We start from the raw sequence: 16,765 nt of genomic DNA, 5'->3' as shown, positions 1-16,765 counted from the left end.
CGAGGAAAAAAAAATTCTGATTTTTCGCGACTAATTTGGGAATGTGTTCATTCAGTGAACGCATCCATTAAGTGAGTAAATACGGTATTCAAGACTTTTGTGTACTGTGATTAACCGTTTGTTATTCGATGTCTTCATTGAGTGCAAGGAACAGAGCATATTTTTATTTATGAATGAGTATGGTATGTGCAAACCGTTGGGGAAGTCAAACATCATGAGCCATTCCACTCTGAGAAGGTGGTGGAGCAGCAAAGCTTGTTTAGCACATGACACGGAGCTGACACATAATTTTGTACAAAGGTACAAACTCATTTATGGTCTTGATGGGTGGTCATTATTTCACTCGCAACTGCAATCACATTCTATGATAATGTCAAATCGATGCACGAACGCCGCTGGGTGGTCAGTCGGGCCGGATCGATGTGGCATCACAAGGGATATGTCTGCGACACGGAACGCATAAACCACTCCCTTTCCGGTACTGACACATCCACATTGAAATCACCGACAACGACAACAGGGGTGGTGTCATCACAGCGAATTCAAGCAACACGAGTAGCGATGAACATTACGGGACTATGAGTCATTGCATTTTTTGCTCGTCTACGGGGGTATAAGCCATTGCTCACAGGGTTATGAGCCACTGATGATGTCAGTTTTCGACATGCTGTTCTGTATGTTGCATGCGTGATTAGAAAGAATTTAAGCACTGTTCGCTTCACTTTGCTGAGTGCTTGTAGCCTCTGCCTCACAGGGCTATGAGCCATTACATTTTTTGCTTGTTTAGAGAGTATGAATGCTTACGCGGGTATGAGCCACTGATGTTGATAGTTTTTGTTCATGGAAAACAGAAATTCCCGGAACCCTAGCCACATACAGCTTCAGTGTAAAATGAGTGCAGAAATGCTTTGCAATTTTCCAAGAAAGATTTTCTGAGTTTAAATAGTTAAGTACAAGACGTAATGGCACTGCGGTGACACCTGAGGTCGTCCTATGCACGGTTACAACTAAAAAAGACAGGCTTGCTGCCATTTAGGTGCTTTGTAACTTTCTTGCTTATAGCGCCCAGATGTTCCTTCCATCTTTGAACCTCTCTGGAGCTCCAACACTCACGCGTCGTCTGTTGCTGAGCTGAGCAGTCCGCCACCAGTGCCGAGGGTCGACAGGTGTTCGGACGACGAGGTGCCATTCCGCAAGTCACCTAGGGCCAAGCCAAAGCTGCTGCTGCTCTCGCCGACGGCACGGCCACTGCTGGAGGTCGTGGTGCTGCCGCTGTTGTCGTCCTCCGCGCTGGACACTGTGCCGCTCGTCCGCGTGCCATTTGTGACTGGGCTAGTGGTGGATTCACACGTGGACGACACTTCGCGGGGGTCCCTGGACGCAGACGGTGCCTGCTGCTGGTGCTGCTGTTCTTTGGTAGCAGTCGCTGTGGTGGTGTTGTCCCTGGGTTCCGTCGATGCCGCATCTGTCAGCAAAAGAAAATTTTAAAATAGAATAAGATATATCTGCCATATCTTTCCACATAGAACCCACCATTGCATATAATCTGCTACCCCTAATTACAACAGCCACGGGGAAAAAAAATTCTCACGTATAACCCACGGAACTAACCACATACAACGAAGCTCCAATCTTCGCAAAAACATTCATTCGTGGATGCACGACTCGTCCACGTAATATCTTCAGCTAGCGGCTCCGTTCTCCCCTCCTCAGTGATGCTGATAAAGCTGGATTCACACGACGAACATGATTGTAGACGAGTCAGTCACGTAACATGTCATGTGAATCGGAATATTTCGCAGCTAGCATTCACATAATGGAAGATGAGAGTGTGGACGGAGCAGAAAGCACGATTGAGCCAAGAATCCCAATGGTGGTATGGTATAGTGCAGCGAGAGCGGGTGACATATGAGTATGCCACCATTACGTGCACTATTTACTAACTAAGGAATGCGAAATTACACCATTGCAAAATGGCCAACCATGAAAGAGTGGAGAAGGGAGCTTCAACACATAGGCGAGGGGAGTGGACAGGGTTCTGTAGGAGATAGCAAAACTTTGATGAATGGCAGAGAACTTTGCTGTAAGGTGTGGCTTGATGGTAATGTAGCATGCACTGTTTTGAAGCAACACCTACAAGCAAAATTCACATGTAACCCGCACCTCAGCTTTACTGTTAATTTTTTTAAATTTTCGGCGTGGGTTGTACGTGCCAAAATGCAGTATACTCTTTTTCATACATTGCAGGCAACGCTCTAGAAGCTACAGTGAACTCTTGCACTGCCTGTATTTGCAACCAAATGACAGTGCATGCCTCATGAAAGCCAGAAATAGGAATGAACAAGAAGAAGGGGAACCGAGGGTCCCAATTTTGCTGGTCACAACCATATAAGACCAACAGACAATTAAGCCAAAGAAAGCACAGGGGAAATGAATTGTGAAATTGAAACATAAAAAATGATAAGGTAGAGGGAGATGAAAGTGGACCAAAAGGCAACTTGCCACAAATTAGCTGATCCCACTTCTGCTGCATCAAACAAGCAATCCAATTGTGCTACAGCAATTATCCTCCCGTAAACTTCCCCTGGTATTTGCAAAGGTGTACTAGAAGGCAAAATGCGCTGCAGTGACCATAGGATCGCAAGATCTCGAATTAGCCTAGACCTGAGGAGGGAACGGAAGAAACTGGCGACATTAAGAAGTTTGCAGGGACAACATGGCCACAATTAGCACATGACAGGGGTAGTTGGAGAAGTATGGGAGAGGCCTTTGCCCTGCATTGGGCGTAGCCAGACTGATGATGATGATAATGATGACTAGAACTGGTCATCCCGTAACCTCGGCATTAGTTCCGAGTGTTGCATTGTGCCTGCACCACAGAAACTGAGCTGCAGAATTTCCGAGCTTCTTGTGCGCCGCCATGACCTGGCTCAGAGTGTCTGCAGGCAAACGGAACGAACCTTACGGTTACTCATCAGCACACTAAGGACTACGGAACCTCACGGTTACTCATCAGCACACTAAGGACTACGGAACCTCACGGTTACTCATCAGCACACTAAGGACTACGGTTTATTGTGCAGACCACACAGGCATAAAACAAACGTTGCGATGCACTATAAAAGGGTAATCCAGCATTCAGAAAGGATTAAATGTTAGCATCTAATGCCCCTTTGACAAAGCTGCAGATGTCCCCATCCACAGTAAAGCCCACAGTACTGTAGTGATGCTTCAATGATGTCTGAACTTACCTGGTGACGTCTGCTTCAGCTTCTCAGCTTGGAAAGCAAGGGCCGACGGCCGGAGCACTATCCGGCTCCCAGATGATGACACTGCGCAGGCATTGTCTGTAACAAAGGCAGCAACATCTTTGCAGCACAAGTATATGTCGAGCAAGAGAGAGAGAGAAACAGAAGACAGGAAAGGCAGGAAGGTTAACCAGACGCACATCTGGTTTGCTACCCTGCACTGGGGGGAAACGTCAGGCAAGGATGTTTAAAAAGCCTGCTGGACTGGAAAGCCCCTGCAGCCAATGTGCCTAACTGAACCGACTTTTTGAAGAAACTGTTGAGAACCGGTTCAAGCAAGAATTCAGCAGAGGGTCATCATCGCCGAAGTTCTGTTGTATGTCACTGCGCTGACTGGGGCAAACGACGCCTTTTGCATCAGTTTGGCTCAGCACAAGGGATGCTGCCTGGGAAACACTGATATGGCTAGCCGCAGGAATCTCATCGGCTAACTCAACCACCAGCTTTCACAAGATGTCGAGTTCGCACTCTTTGATCACCCTCCTTCCCCATATGTACGTTGTTTCAGTTTATCCAGAGTTGTGAAATGAGAGGCGGAGGAGGAGGCAACACTGTGCGTCAGTTAGCCTCATAAAACGCTTCCAAGCCCACTGTTACAGCTTGCCCGTGTGACGAACATTAGTGTCATGTGGCTGAAAAAACAGCCCCAAGTTCATCAAGCTATCGCTCGGACAATGGTAACGGTTCAAAACAGGAAGAGAATGCGATGTTTCCAGGGCGCTTGATACAGGAACAGGCATGCCGGTGAGCATAGCTGTCTGTGTGGGCATGCGTGTGCATTTATGCCCCGATGCAAAGCTTCTAGCTCACACTGACGGCATTAACACACCTAGACAAGTCGACCAAGCATGAATCGCATCTATTCCTTTCCACTGCTACAGAGGAGAGAGCTGGGCAAACACCGAAAATCAAATTTAAAATCCAATAAAAGAATAAAAGGCCGAATATGAATCAAATATCAACTATCACAACAATTTTAACAAAATTGAAAGGCGGTGCCATCCACGTCCTTTCACTGTCATGTTCAGTGTTGGTTGCCACCTGTCAAAGATTCTGAAATCTGGAGGGTCATGGCAAGTTTGGACAACACTTCCCCGCCCTCATTCATCCGTCATCCATGCAAATCCATGCAATCAGCCTTGACACTCTCATGCCCGCTTTGTAAATACAAAGCTAGTCTTGTGATTGATTGCTCAAAGCTACAAAGAGAGACCAATGTGCGTCTACGAACTGTGTTAGGAACAAGAGGCCACCGAGCGGCATTGCAAAGATGGCAGTCGGGAACAACTTTGTTGCCATCCCATGGACTCGTTTTAGTTTACGAGGCAGCTTGTTGATTTACAAGCGTTGTGTGGCTGCTGTGAGTAGTTCTGCGCCGACTTGGCACCAAACTGTAATGTTACTCGCCGATACCCGATGAAGCAGCACCTTTAGGTCTAATGGCCTAGACAGTGTAGTCATGAAGAAATTTGTCACTGGACGATGTAACGGGATGCAAGCCATCGCAGGATGCTTGCTGCTAATATGTGCGTATGGGTGGCCCATCAGTGAACGGTCCCGAGATCACACGTGCAGGTTAGGTTTACAGCTCTTGAAAGGACCCGATCTTCGCACATGCTTTCGCACTTTACAAAATCCGCACTTCTTTTTGTTGCCATTTCCTCTGCCTGCGTCGCATCATCATTTAGACGGGTCCTGTCAACCTGTCTGTACACTGTACCAGCCGAGGTGGACCTGGCTGACGTGGTGCCATTCTGCAAATTGCGACTTTCAGGCGCTATGGGTATGAGCCCCGCATCACGCTAACATCAGCGAGCACTCGCAGTGACCAAGTCTGCTGCCGTGTAAACCAGGGCGACGGCCCGCCCGCGATGTACTCGGCGCTCCTTTTGTGCCAAAAATGAAGCGAAACACTCGTATGGGTGACATCAAGCACGGGGGCTCCACGGCGCATGTGAGATGTGGCACCACGTGGGTCTCTACACCGAATATATATTGAATATTTATTTTAAAAATCTAATCTAAAATATTCTATTTGCAAATATGATGATTCAAACATTCACTATATTTGATTCGATTCGGTGATATTTAGGTTATTGCACACTCCTAATAAAAAGCAGTTCTCACCATGGAGCAAAGTGTTTTCTATTACTATTTGTTAGGAGCAGCTTGTTGAGCTGACCGCTCGTTACAAAGTAATGTAATTACAGTCAAACCTCAATGTGATGCGTATCAGATATAACGAAAGTATTTTTGTGGCCAATGTGACTCTACTATAAAGAGATTTGGCTGAAAATGTTTCAAGGTTTTCTATGTGACCTCATCTGTGGCTGGGCCCTGTCCGCTGACCAACCTACTCAAGCTACAGGCTGCAGGGCCCGCGCCGCATGAGGGATTTGCGACATCCCTGATTGTATAAATTCTGACGTGCCTGCATGCAACAGTGCATGGTGCCTCGTTTCTGTGACTTTTCTTTTTCTCCAAGTTTATCACCGTGTAAAAGCAATACTTCTACATAATAACGAGGTGAACAGGCACAGTGCGTTTTTACGAAAATTGGCAGCACGTGAACTGTCCCGCCTTCAAAGGTGAAGTGGACGGCAGGTCAAGAGAGGCACGCCAGTTGAAGTCCATGCGCGGCTCAATGCTCCTGCTCATTCAGGGCAAATGACTGGATAATTTCCTTTGATATAAAAGCCAGTAATTTCGTTGTCCTAAAACCTGCAACGCACAGATGCACACGGAACGGGATCCACACAGCAAAATTAGACAACTTCGACCTGCAGGAAGCAAGGAGGAGGACCTCCCCAATCTTCACTTCACGTCAACGTTTCCTTGTGCCCTCACTAAGATGGAATGGTCCAGCTTTGCTTTTCGGACACATCTCTAGTTCAGAAATTTTAGTATAAACCACTTGGTGTGAGGTAAAGAATACATATATTAAAAAAAATAAGAAGAAGAAACTATACACAGGAGCACAAAAAGCCACAACCACATAGAGACCACACATAAGTGTTCTGACGGCTATGTAAGGCTGGGGCCAGGGTTCCTACAATGGGCAGCAGGAGAAGCACCTACCACTGCCCTGGATTACTGACCACCACTCCAGGGCTGCACCACTGTTGTATGCATGGGAACGCCAAGATGTGATGGCTTTGAATTGGCATCATTCTCAGAGAGCCAGGACACCTGTCTACACCTCATCTGTCCCAATTATTTGCTCTATACTAAATCTTTATTTAACATTAGACAAAACATTTTCATTCAATAATGAGGACTTGTATTTGGATGTGCAATCATATGACATGCAAAAAATTCATTTGTTTTTCCTCACATGCTTATTATGCATGGTGAGTAAACTTTGTTGAAAGGCACAGTAAGGGTGAATGAAAACTCTTTAAAAGGGTTTCATTTCGAGAAAGCTTTATTTGTGCAGCCATGACCTTGTTTTAGGCCAAGCCAAGTTTGAGACGAAGCCTCGCGCATCCCCATACTGGCATTCGCAGGGCGCCACAGTGCCCGTAAGAAATTCACACAGACAGTGGCCACTTCCCTCTATGTAATATTGAAGCTCTACAGTGCCGCCAAAGTTGTTTCGGTTCTCTCCCCCACTCCCCTTATTTCCTTCTGTGTTACTACAAGCAGTGTTCACACTCACCTGCGCCAAGAACTAAGGTGGGCGGAGCAACAATGGGCTTCGTCTCTGCACACAGACAAGAGAAGAGACGCCACAACTGTTACATTGATGCAGTGAAATAAGGAATACTGCCCCCTTTTTTTAACAGGAAACCCTACCTCAAGGCCAACTCCAATTTCCCTATTCAAATAGTACATTCAAAAGGCAGAGAGGCTTTTAAAAGACAACTGCTCGACCGATTAAAATGAAATTTGTTTCAATTGAGAAAAAAGAACAGATAAATTCTAGCAACTCTACTAAAGTGGGAGTTTGAATTAGGCCCTTTTTTTTTAAATTGCAAAAATCAGCAAGATTAAAAAAGTACAGCACGAAGTTTACAAATTCAAAACTATGTACTAAAACACATCCAGTCACCAACCGGTAATTCAGACACCGTCATTTCGGACATGCTTGATTATTCAGACAACTTCGTGGCACCGTCATGGCCCGAGACTTACTACATTAAGACGACCAAAATTTGGCACACCTTACAGCACACCATACAATAATTCAGACCCAAACTGCATGACCTGGAGTTTGAATAACAACACTTTGGTTTTGATACATCACTAACATGGTCATCGGCCATGTCGCCAGTGTCTACTCAAAACTGAAACTAGCAAAGCCTAAATGATTCAGCAGTCGTTGACTGTGCCCAAACCTCAAGAAAAGCTGCGCTCTTGAGTTGTAAAGGCAGCATATGCAATTTGTCGTGCGAGTTCCGCACGTCAGCGTTAGTTAATTTCCGTGTTAAATAACAACCCAGTCCCGAACAACTTAGGCAATTTTAAGTGCCTTCACCTCCACTTTTGACGACTGTGCCGACGTGGGCAGCTAGGGGAGCGCTGGACAATGACTTGTGAAGAAACCCACAATCATTCGGCCATCACAGCACAGTCAACCTCTGTCATGTTACTAGAGGACGAAGATTCAGTCTGTGCACTGACTGTATATTCATCTATCTGTAGCGACAGCATGACAACTGTCAAGATACGTACTGTCTAGATCAAAGGCAAGCGTTTGCGCGTGCAGCAACATGTTGACAAACTTGGGCCATGTTATTGGATGATCGCTTTCGCATTTAAGTGCTTTCGTACCTTCATCATCAGGTCATGAAGCAGACAACTACCCTCCCTCTCACCTTTGTTTTCCGTGCTGTCTGCTACGCTCCTTGTTGGGGTGGTGGTCTTGATGGCAAATGGGTTCTGCTGGATCCGCGACAGTCCCAGCATGCCAGCTGTGGTGCCCGGTCAGGTGATAAAGAAGGCGGGAGGAGGAGGGGGGAACATGCACAAAAAAAAAAAAAGTCATATTTAGAGGTGCAGTTCCACAACTACCAGGGTTCAGAGAACTGTCGAAAGCAATTTTTGTTTTTTGCAAACTAACGCCTGACGAAATAAGATCAACCCTGGGCAAACTGTCGGCTAATAAGGCACCCGTACTTAGTAGCACTATTCCTGTTGCAATCCTGACAAACAATGTTGATTTCTTAATGCCGCATGTTAATGCCCTTTGCCGAGTGTTTAACTATGCATTAAACTATCTTACCCCAATGTTCTTACATTCACAAAGGTTCTGCCTGTGTGCAAGACTGGTGACCCGAACCAATTTATGTTCTCAACATAGTTAACACACTATTTAAAGAAATTGTACTGCAGCAAATAGACTTCTGTAAAAGATGATAACCTGCCCACAATATGCCCGCAGCAGCACGACAGTCTCACAGGTAGAGCTACATCCAGCATTGCATCATCCACGTTGCAGCGCCATTAATGCAGTTTTCAACGTGACACATAAGGGCTGCAGGCATGTTAGCAATACATTTGTGAGCATTTCAAATAATGGGTGATTGTCAAATATCTTGCTGGCAGTGGGAGACTTATAACAGGGTGGTTGAAGAGAGAGACTCGAAATTCTTTTTGACAGGAAAGACACGATAATTAAATACATACATTAAATACAATAATTAAATACACTGTCCAAAGATCTATCTTGGTCAAACACCGTAAACTACAGAATAAACTCTGCTAACTGAGCCCTTAGATAGCCCTCGGATACACACACTGTAAGCTGTTAATGGCACAAGCCTCTGTAAAGTTGCTTGCTTATAAAGTTACTGTGCGACCTTTAAACTGTTTCCTCCACACTGCCTTTGCCGTACAGGCTAACAGGTTAAAATACTTGGAGGTATAACTAGACAATAGTGATGCAAATTAGACCAGCTTTTTTTACCGAAACAGTCAGACGATTGACCCTAATGCAGGACTTGCCATCCCTTATCTGAGGAGCTCGTAACTGTTTCCAGACAGATAAAAAAAAAGTTGGTGCTGATAATTTCTGAAGTGCAATGAATTCTGGCCAATTTAACCTTTAGAACTTAAACTGTGGATACCCTTAGAACAGGCCCATGAATGTATGACTGTTTGCACCTCAACCTCGCACGAGCCTGAAGCAGGCAAGATCGCAGCTTGGCAATAGCGCTCGCTTGGCACCACCATGATCGGCACCACATCTACCGCGATCTACATCAAGTTGCCGCAGGTACTCTGTTTCAATGAAGTGGCACCGGTCCTCACTCAATAACCAATCATTACACAAACAAGCACATACATATCGGGCAAAACCGGACAAGTTGTCCACTCTGCCACTATGTCGCCGCTGTGTTCCATGCCAAAGTTTTCAAATGCTGTTTGGTATGCCGTTTGTGCTACTGACAGTGATGGAACGGAACCACATTTTTTTCACTGCTTTGGAAAACAAAAGAGCGGGGGGGAAATGCCTTATAGCGCATATTTTAGGTAAAATTTACGGTGGCATCGCATTGATATATTTGTTGGCAGCAGTGGAACACGTCGAGAGACGGAAGTTTCTATTTGGCGTGTTAGTGTGTGCTACCGTTTATTGCGTGGTTGTGCCTTCTCCCCGCCAGATACAAATTAATGAGGTTTCACTGTACCTGCAGTCTTTGAAACGCAGCACACATAAATTTGTTAAGATGTCTTGCCATGCAGACCAGGAGCACTGTCGAGTTCTTGTACTAGACAAACTTATGGTGTTTATCTGTAATTATTGTTTGGTTATGCAAACGAACTAAAAACTGGCTCGAAACAGTTTAAACCATTATTTTTCTCGCTCTGGTGGAACCATTTTCGCTGAACTTAAACAAAAACTGGGGAAAAGAATGTTTAGGTTTAACACTCTGCCATCCAATATCAATGAAGGGTATTCGCTGCTTCCAGCAGGCCAGCAACACCGTGCTTTCCCAAACTCCAAGCCGTCTTACCTCCAGATGACAGGCAGGAACTGGAGACAAGCCCAGAATCTCCATTGCCTGGACTGCCACCTGAGAAAAGCAAGAAATAAAGCAGACCTCGACTTAAGCCCAACTGCTCCGCAATCACCTCCCATCACAGCTCGGCACAATTATTGTATTTGCACAAATATAACGCGAGTTTTTTTTTTGCAAATTTTCAGGCTTCAGAACTTGCCTCGCGTTATATTCGGGTTCACGGCATGAATGCAATGGTTATTTTTCGTAGACTTTTCCTGAGCACCTCCACACATGTAGCTGTGTTCGAACGTTGTCGCAGGCCTTTCTGTAGTTCTGTGTGTTCAATTACTTTCGTGGCACGGAGGACAACGCTGTTCTTGCTGACATTGACGAATATGTCAGCAGTGACGAGTAAACTGTGCATACATTCATCTTTTCGCTGCATTTTGTGACGGCAGTTTGTAGTAACGATGAACAAAGCGCACAGTGGGCACCCTCTTTTGTGCATCAATTCCCATTTCTTGCCGCATCACTTGGCGTTATAAGCGCATACATTTTTCTTTTTCCGAGAGACCCACAAAGTCCCCTCTTGCGTTACAATCATGGTTGCATCATTAAGTACATGCAAATGCAATATCTATTTGCTAATTTCACTACATAGCAACTGTCCATCCATGGCAAAACAAGGATGCAAGAAGAATGAGAATGCCTTGTCATCTTAGAAGTCTGCGGTATGAGCGCCTGCCTTTCTGCGCCACGAATTGCTCCAGTTTCCCAAGCTTTCTGCTGTTCTAACAAGTGCCCAATGACATCAAGCAACTTGTCCGCGACAGGTTGGTGCCTTATGATGAAAACCATTTGAGAAGACTGCAAGACAGCATGTCGGTGTATCTACAGTTTACTAGTACAACAGCAAGCTTAGAGGTCTTACCATGCCAACAATGAGTGGTACAGGTGTTACAGTTGTGAAAAAAAAGATACATCTTGAATTTCCAGCCTCCTGAGCGTAAGTGCTCAGACAGTTGGCCACTAGCTTTGGGACACTTGCCACCATGTTATTTACACAGCCTCTGCCATTGCCTACGAAACTTGCACAATTCAGTAACGAACCCCACAAAACCTATATATACCGAACAGCATGTCATAAAATGCGAGTATGAAGGTGAGAGAGAAATTTACGTAACTGAGAGGTTAGCCTACAGAGACAGGCTCGGCATACTATAGCTTTAGAAGGCAGCAGCATTAGCCCCTCAAAGGTGGATACCCATAAGCCTCCACCAATGGGCGTGCACTCTAGACATGTAATGAGACAAACGGCGGGTGACCCCGCCAACGGAGATAATGGCAGCCCACGCTACGAACTGGGCCGAATCATGCCATGGGCGCTATTTCTTCAGTCGAAAAAGCAATTGGCTGCTGTGCTTCGATCATCTGGGCAGGGCCTCTCCTGCCTTAAGTTGTTCCCGACTATAGTCAAGGTGTAATAGGGAATGAGGGATGATATCGAGAGAGCTACAGAAAAACATACAAACACACACAGGTATGCACTAGCACACTAACTTGAGAATGTATGCAATAGTGAGCACCATGAAATGAACAAAGTAGAAAGTAAACCTTTTGTAGCACCGATAAACAATATGCTGCTCATTATTGTCCCTCTGGTGGCAAAAGTGTGCATCCTGTAGGAGAATATTTTTCTTTTTTAAAGCACCTCATGGTTTTCTTTAATGCACAAAATCCATGTTTTTACAAAGAAACAGCAGCGTGATATCTTCTTTGTTCACTACTGTGGCTAGAGGTTGTTTTCAACCTGTGTTCACAACTGGCTCAAATTTTACTAAGATGACTTACTGACTCAAGAAAGCCAAAGATTTTGCTATATTGGCCTGTTTCTTAAATGAGATAACAGGGATAGATGTACAGGAATAGAAATGTTGATGAATATCACAGAAATGTTTGTGTCTTTTGCTTTGCATGTTTACACGAGATTCAAATGTGAAGGATGGATTCTGCTTTCCATTCCAATGCGTGCGATAAAAATCACTTCCCAAGGTGGCCAAAAGGAGTGTCCTGATTGATAAGTTCTGTCTGCCAATCTTTCTCTCTATGCCTACATGGCTAGTACTTGCAGAATGCTACCTCAATACCTGCCTTGCTTGTAGTCTAGTAAATTAAGCAGTTCATCGATTCATGCATTGTGTTTGGTGCCTCTAGATGCTATGGCACTCAAAGTGCACATGAAGTCTGTGTAAATCATTCTTTTCCCAGTCTCTTTACGACTATAATTCTTAAGGGGACACTGAGGGCAAATACTAAGTCGACGTGGACTGTTTAAATACCATTTCAGAAACCTTGCAGCGCTTCTTTCGTGCCAAGAAAAGACTTAGTTTACAAGAAAATTACATCTGAAGGGTCCGAATGCCTTTTTCGAAATTCAAATCTCCCGCCACCCAACTGGGGGAGTGGTGACGAGCATAGGCCATCACCACCCTCTGCTGCTGTCAATGAGTAAAACGACATTTAACAGACGGCGGTACCAAGCCGGTGGATTTGCCGCTGCAGCTGCTTTTTGGTCAAGTGGCGTAGACCGTTCGGGCATCCCACGACATCACATGGAAGTTGAATTCTCTGCTACTTGCAGTTTGTGCAAGTTTTGCGAGCCAGCAAAACCAGCGCAGCACTACGCGATAACGAAACTGTGAAACGCGAAGGCATGGGCGGCGCGAAGTCGAGCAGGAATGAAATCTTCCGACCGCCTGTGTCGTTGTCACGGGTAACTTCAATTAGTTCTTTTTCTAAAAGATGAAATAGAACTGGACAAGTAGCATTTTATTTCATCTTTTAGTACAATCAAGGATGTTTTTTGCAACCAATGGTTGAGTACTAGCGACAGAATTTAACTGAGGAATTCTTTCATCAATGGCGAAGTACTTGAATGTCCCGGGAAAGTCTCTAACCATGTCCTGCATTTACATCAATTATTAAGGCTCTGTTCGTGATAATATTCACACCGTAGAGATTCTTGATCACTAATCTATCACTTTAGCGTGACTTAATATTGAATGAAGGTGGCACAAAAAGTACAGCGCTGTGTCTGTGCACTTTGTGTGCCGAGTTGTGCCCACCTGTTCCTGTGCTGCAGCCTTCTACCATATTTCTTGTCTACAGTTTGGCACCCTCTACCTTGGCTGTAAACACCTTGCAATGTACACTCTAAATTTGACACAACTTGAATCCATCGAGACAATTGCACAATCAATGGGGCCACAAATCTTTTTAGGTGTCTGTATAACATTGTATGTATGCTTCATAGTCTTGTTCAATTGATAAAAATTCCTGCATTATGAGCTTGTTGGGCATTTCTTCATTTTTTTTTTTAATGCCATGAGTTTCCGTTTCATAGCATTGCCGATGTTCTTCAACATTCATATTGCAGTCGCAAAGGTTTTCTGGACTTTCGTAGCAAGTAGAGGGATAGTTTGTGGTTTATTCATAAAAAAGCTGTAGGGATCGGTTGCCTTGTGCAGCTCACAAGTATAAGTGGTCTAGTTAAAACAGCCAATTTTGTTTTACTAGTAGCTGACTAGCTCAGTACGCCACATTTCACTGCAAATAGAATTTATGATGGCAGCAATACAAGCAGACACAGCATGTTAAGAATGAAGTGTAAAGAAGCCTCGAAAGAGTTTTCTAACTAATCATATAGTGGCCTCAGCATTAAAGGATGTCGCCTTTCGAATCTCATGCCGCAAAACTTTTTCTAATCATTTAACTATAAGCGGAGTTACTGCACCAACATCTGGGTTTCTTTCTCTTTCCATCTCCGCTAGCACGCGGGAAGCTACACAACGGAGAGGCCAAGAGGGCAAGGCCCTGTCCAAAAGTTGAGCATTGCGGTGGCAAAAGGGCTCGTCATGGCACTGAGTGACGGTAATAGTAGACTAGCTATGCAGCATGCTGCTGTCATCTCTGAGGCCACATGCAGCTGATGCAGTTATGTGCAGTGAAAAGATTATATATATTTTTTTTTGCCTTTTTGAGATTGCAGACGTATATATTTTTCATTTATTTAACTAAAAATTTGCAATTATGTATAACTGAGAACATTCTTGTGATCACAAAACCAGCCAATGGCGTTGGTGGGTTCAGCAGTTGCTTTCGGCAATGCTGCATGACAGCACTGAAACAAGACTAAATTCCCTGCTGCATGCAGTGCAGTAATGTTTGGCTCACATGTTCACAGAAGCCTGTACGACGTGTCAGCAACATTTCCTTACTATGTTCCAAAATTGTTTCAGGGCCCCTTTAAGAGTATTGACAAGCCCTCTTCAAACTCAGAATCTACGCATTCTTTTTCTATGAACAATGCAGCAGCAGGCTTGTGTAATCAATGAGCCATGCAAGAAGTGTAAGGCCAGAAGTTGATCAAGAACATATAATGACAAGGTATTTATGTAGGACACAGACTATGTAAAGAAATGAATACAATTGAACCTGCTCACACAATTAAAGCAAGATTAAGCCCTATCACTTGTGTGTACAGCCAAAAAGATTGAAAGGTGTTAGACAAAACGAGACTGAGACTCAGGAGTACCTGAATGTCAACAGTTGTCATAGCGGAAAAGGAACACGTCAAATCAAATGTAGGCTTTGAAAGGTGCCAGTTAACTGATGGTGCCAGAAGTGCTCGCAGCTGTACCCAGGATTATTTGAGAAGCTGGCGACTGCTCTAAATGACTGTGACACATCAGTTATCTTATCCAAGCTCGATAAAACGAGAGTCAACAAACCGCTCGCGTTACCACGTTGATCGCGACTTCGGCGCAAATTTTCCCGCCACGTGTTTCATACACTCGCGCTGTCGGACGTTCCACAAGCCAAGGTTGACAAGAATGTCGCGATTCCTGACGGCAACGCACAGCAACTGTCCCGACGCCACACTACCGCGCTCGCCAGAACGGTTCCTCGCAGTATTAGATTCGTATGAGGCGGCGGAAACCTCGACAGCGCGTATCACAAAATTCTCCTAGAGTGATTTCTCAGAGCAGCGCTTTAAACGCCACGATACAATCTGTGCAACAGGGGGGGATCGTGCGACAACTGCTGTCAACGCCAGCCGCCACCGCAAAACTAAGAAAATAGGCCACAGCGCGGGCTGTTCTGACCGGAGGCTGCGTATCTGTTGCAGCAGAGCCCCTATCTGTCGCTACCGGCGCACAGCGTCACGCACACCAGCAACTTGCTCTGTCGTCGCCATAGTCACGGCGCCCGCAGGCAGCAAAGCGAAAAACCATCGCGCCTCGTCACCCAACACTTTCCATTTACCAGCCACTTCGAGCTACGCCAAAAAAAAAAAAAAAGAAAGAAAGAAAACGGGGAGGGGGGGTCGCGAATTCACGGCGCGCCAGTCGCGCAGCGTAGAGTCACGTCGCACTGCCAATACTCGCCGCCGATGGAACAACTTCACGCCACGCGCCAACTAACCAGGCCGTACGCGATTTATTTTAGGCGCATATTGCCGACGATTTCGGGGCGGTGCTGACACAGAGCGAACGCGCGCGCGATCGCAGCGGCTTTTCCTGTAGCTCGCCCAGTGCGAGATGCCGCGGGCTCTCAGAGCTAGCTTCGCACGGAAGCCTTCACCAGAGGAACGTTCGCTGCATTTTTCTGTACGGTAGGGCTGCGCAATTCTTCGCTTGGCGTGCGCGCTAACGCAAGGCGACGAGTCGCGGTCGTCATTGTTTACCGACAGCGCCTTTTTACGGCGACAGCGAGACGCAATGGCAAATAGCTCTGGCACCACGGCACGTTAGTTGGACATCGGTTTTGACGCCACGCGTTGCGGCAAATAAATCGGAAAAACTGAGCCGCTGCGGCAACGCCCCGACGAGCGCGATCCTGCAATAGAGCTACGCACTTTGCTGCCGAGACGAAAGCGACAGCGACAATCCTTTCTTTTTTTGCTCCATATTCAGGTCGGGCTTACCTTTCTCCGCCATCTTGAGAGGCTCCCACGATGTTTTTGTTTTGTTGGACGACTTCGGCACACGGTGACGCCGTTGTCGCGGTTGCTGCTTGATGACGATGGCACTAGCACAGGTGCAAATAAAAGAAACCGAAACTTACACTTTCGACTCTGGAGATTATGACGTTTTCCGGTTCTTGCAACTACTTATGGCACTTGCATACCACAAAACCATGACCTTCGAAGTTGGTTTCTGTACTCACGGGGAGCCAACGTTTTTAAATATAAAAAGAACGTTGGGGGAGCCGTCGGTGGGACGTGCATTTAAACACCACATTTTATAAAGAGAGCCTTTCGGATCCAGTACTGGCTTTGTTTATCGCTAAAAAAAAAGAAAAATACAAATCCGTTTTATTCTATGTAAATCGAACATTTTCAAACCACTAGCTCAGCTACCAGGCTAGAACAAGTGCCGCTGCCATTACACGGAGTCAGTGGCGTAGCCAGAGTACGGTGTACTAGTAGCCAGAGGGTGGCGCCATAAA

General features: G+C 45.6%; 1 protein-coding gene across 1 annotated transcript in view; it reads right to left on the bottom strand.

Moving 5' to 3' along the window:
* RanBP3 (ran-binding protein 3) overlaps window positions 1–16,297 on the bottom strand; it is a 37,577-nt gene extending 21,280 nt beyond the window's left edge. The window contains exons 1-6 of the mRNA XM_075672936.1: window positions 16,242–16,297; window positions 10,268–10,327; window positions 8,126–8,221; window positions 6,967–7,011; window positions 3,252–3,347; window positions 1,114–1,465 (exon numbers count right to left, since the gene is read on the bottom strand). Coding sequence (XP_075529051.1) covers window positions 1,114–1,465; window positions 3,252–3,347; window positions 6,967–7,011; window positions 8,126–8,221; window positions 10,268–10,327; window positions 16,242–16,254 — 662 coding nt within the window. The 5' untranslated portion in view covers window positions 16,255–16,297. The remainder of the gene's footprint in view (window positions 1–1,113; window positions 1,466–3,251; window positions 3,348–6,966; window positions 7,012–8,125; window positions 8,222–10,267; window positions 10,328–16,241) is intronic.
* Window positions 16,298–16,765: the final 468 nt, after the last annotated feature.

Source organism: Dermacentor variabilis, chromosome 10, assembly GCF_050947875.1.
Source record: "Dermacentor variabilis isolate Ectoservices chromosome 10, ASM5094787v1, whole genome shotgun sequence".
Classification (NCBI taxonomy): domain Eukaryota; kingdom Metazoa; phylum Arthropoda; class Arachnida; order Ixodida; family Ixodidae; genus Dermacentor; species Dermacentor variabilis.
Note: the sequence above shows the minus strand (reverse complement) of the source record. Positions and strands in the feature narration are given on the sequence as shown.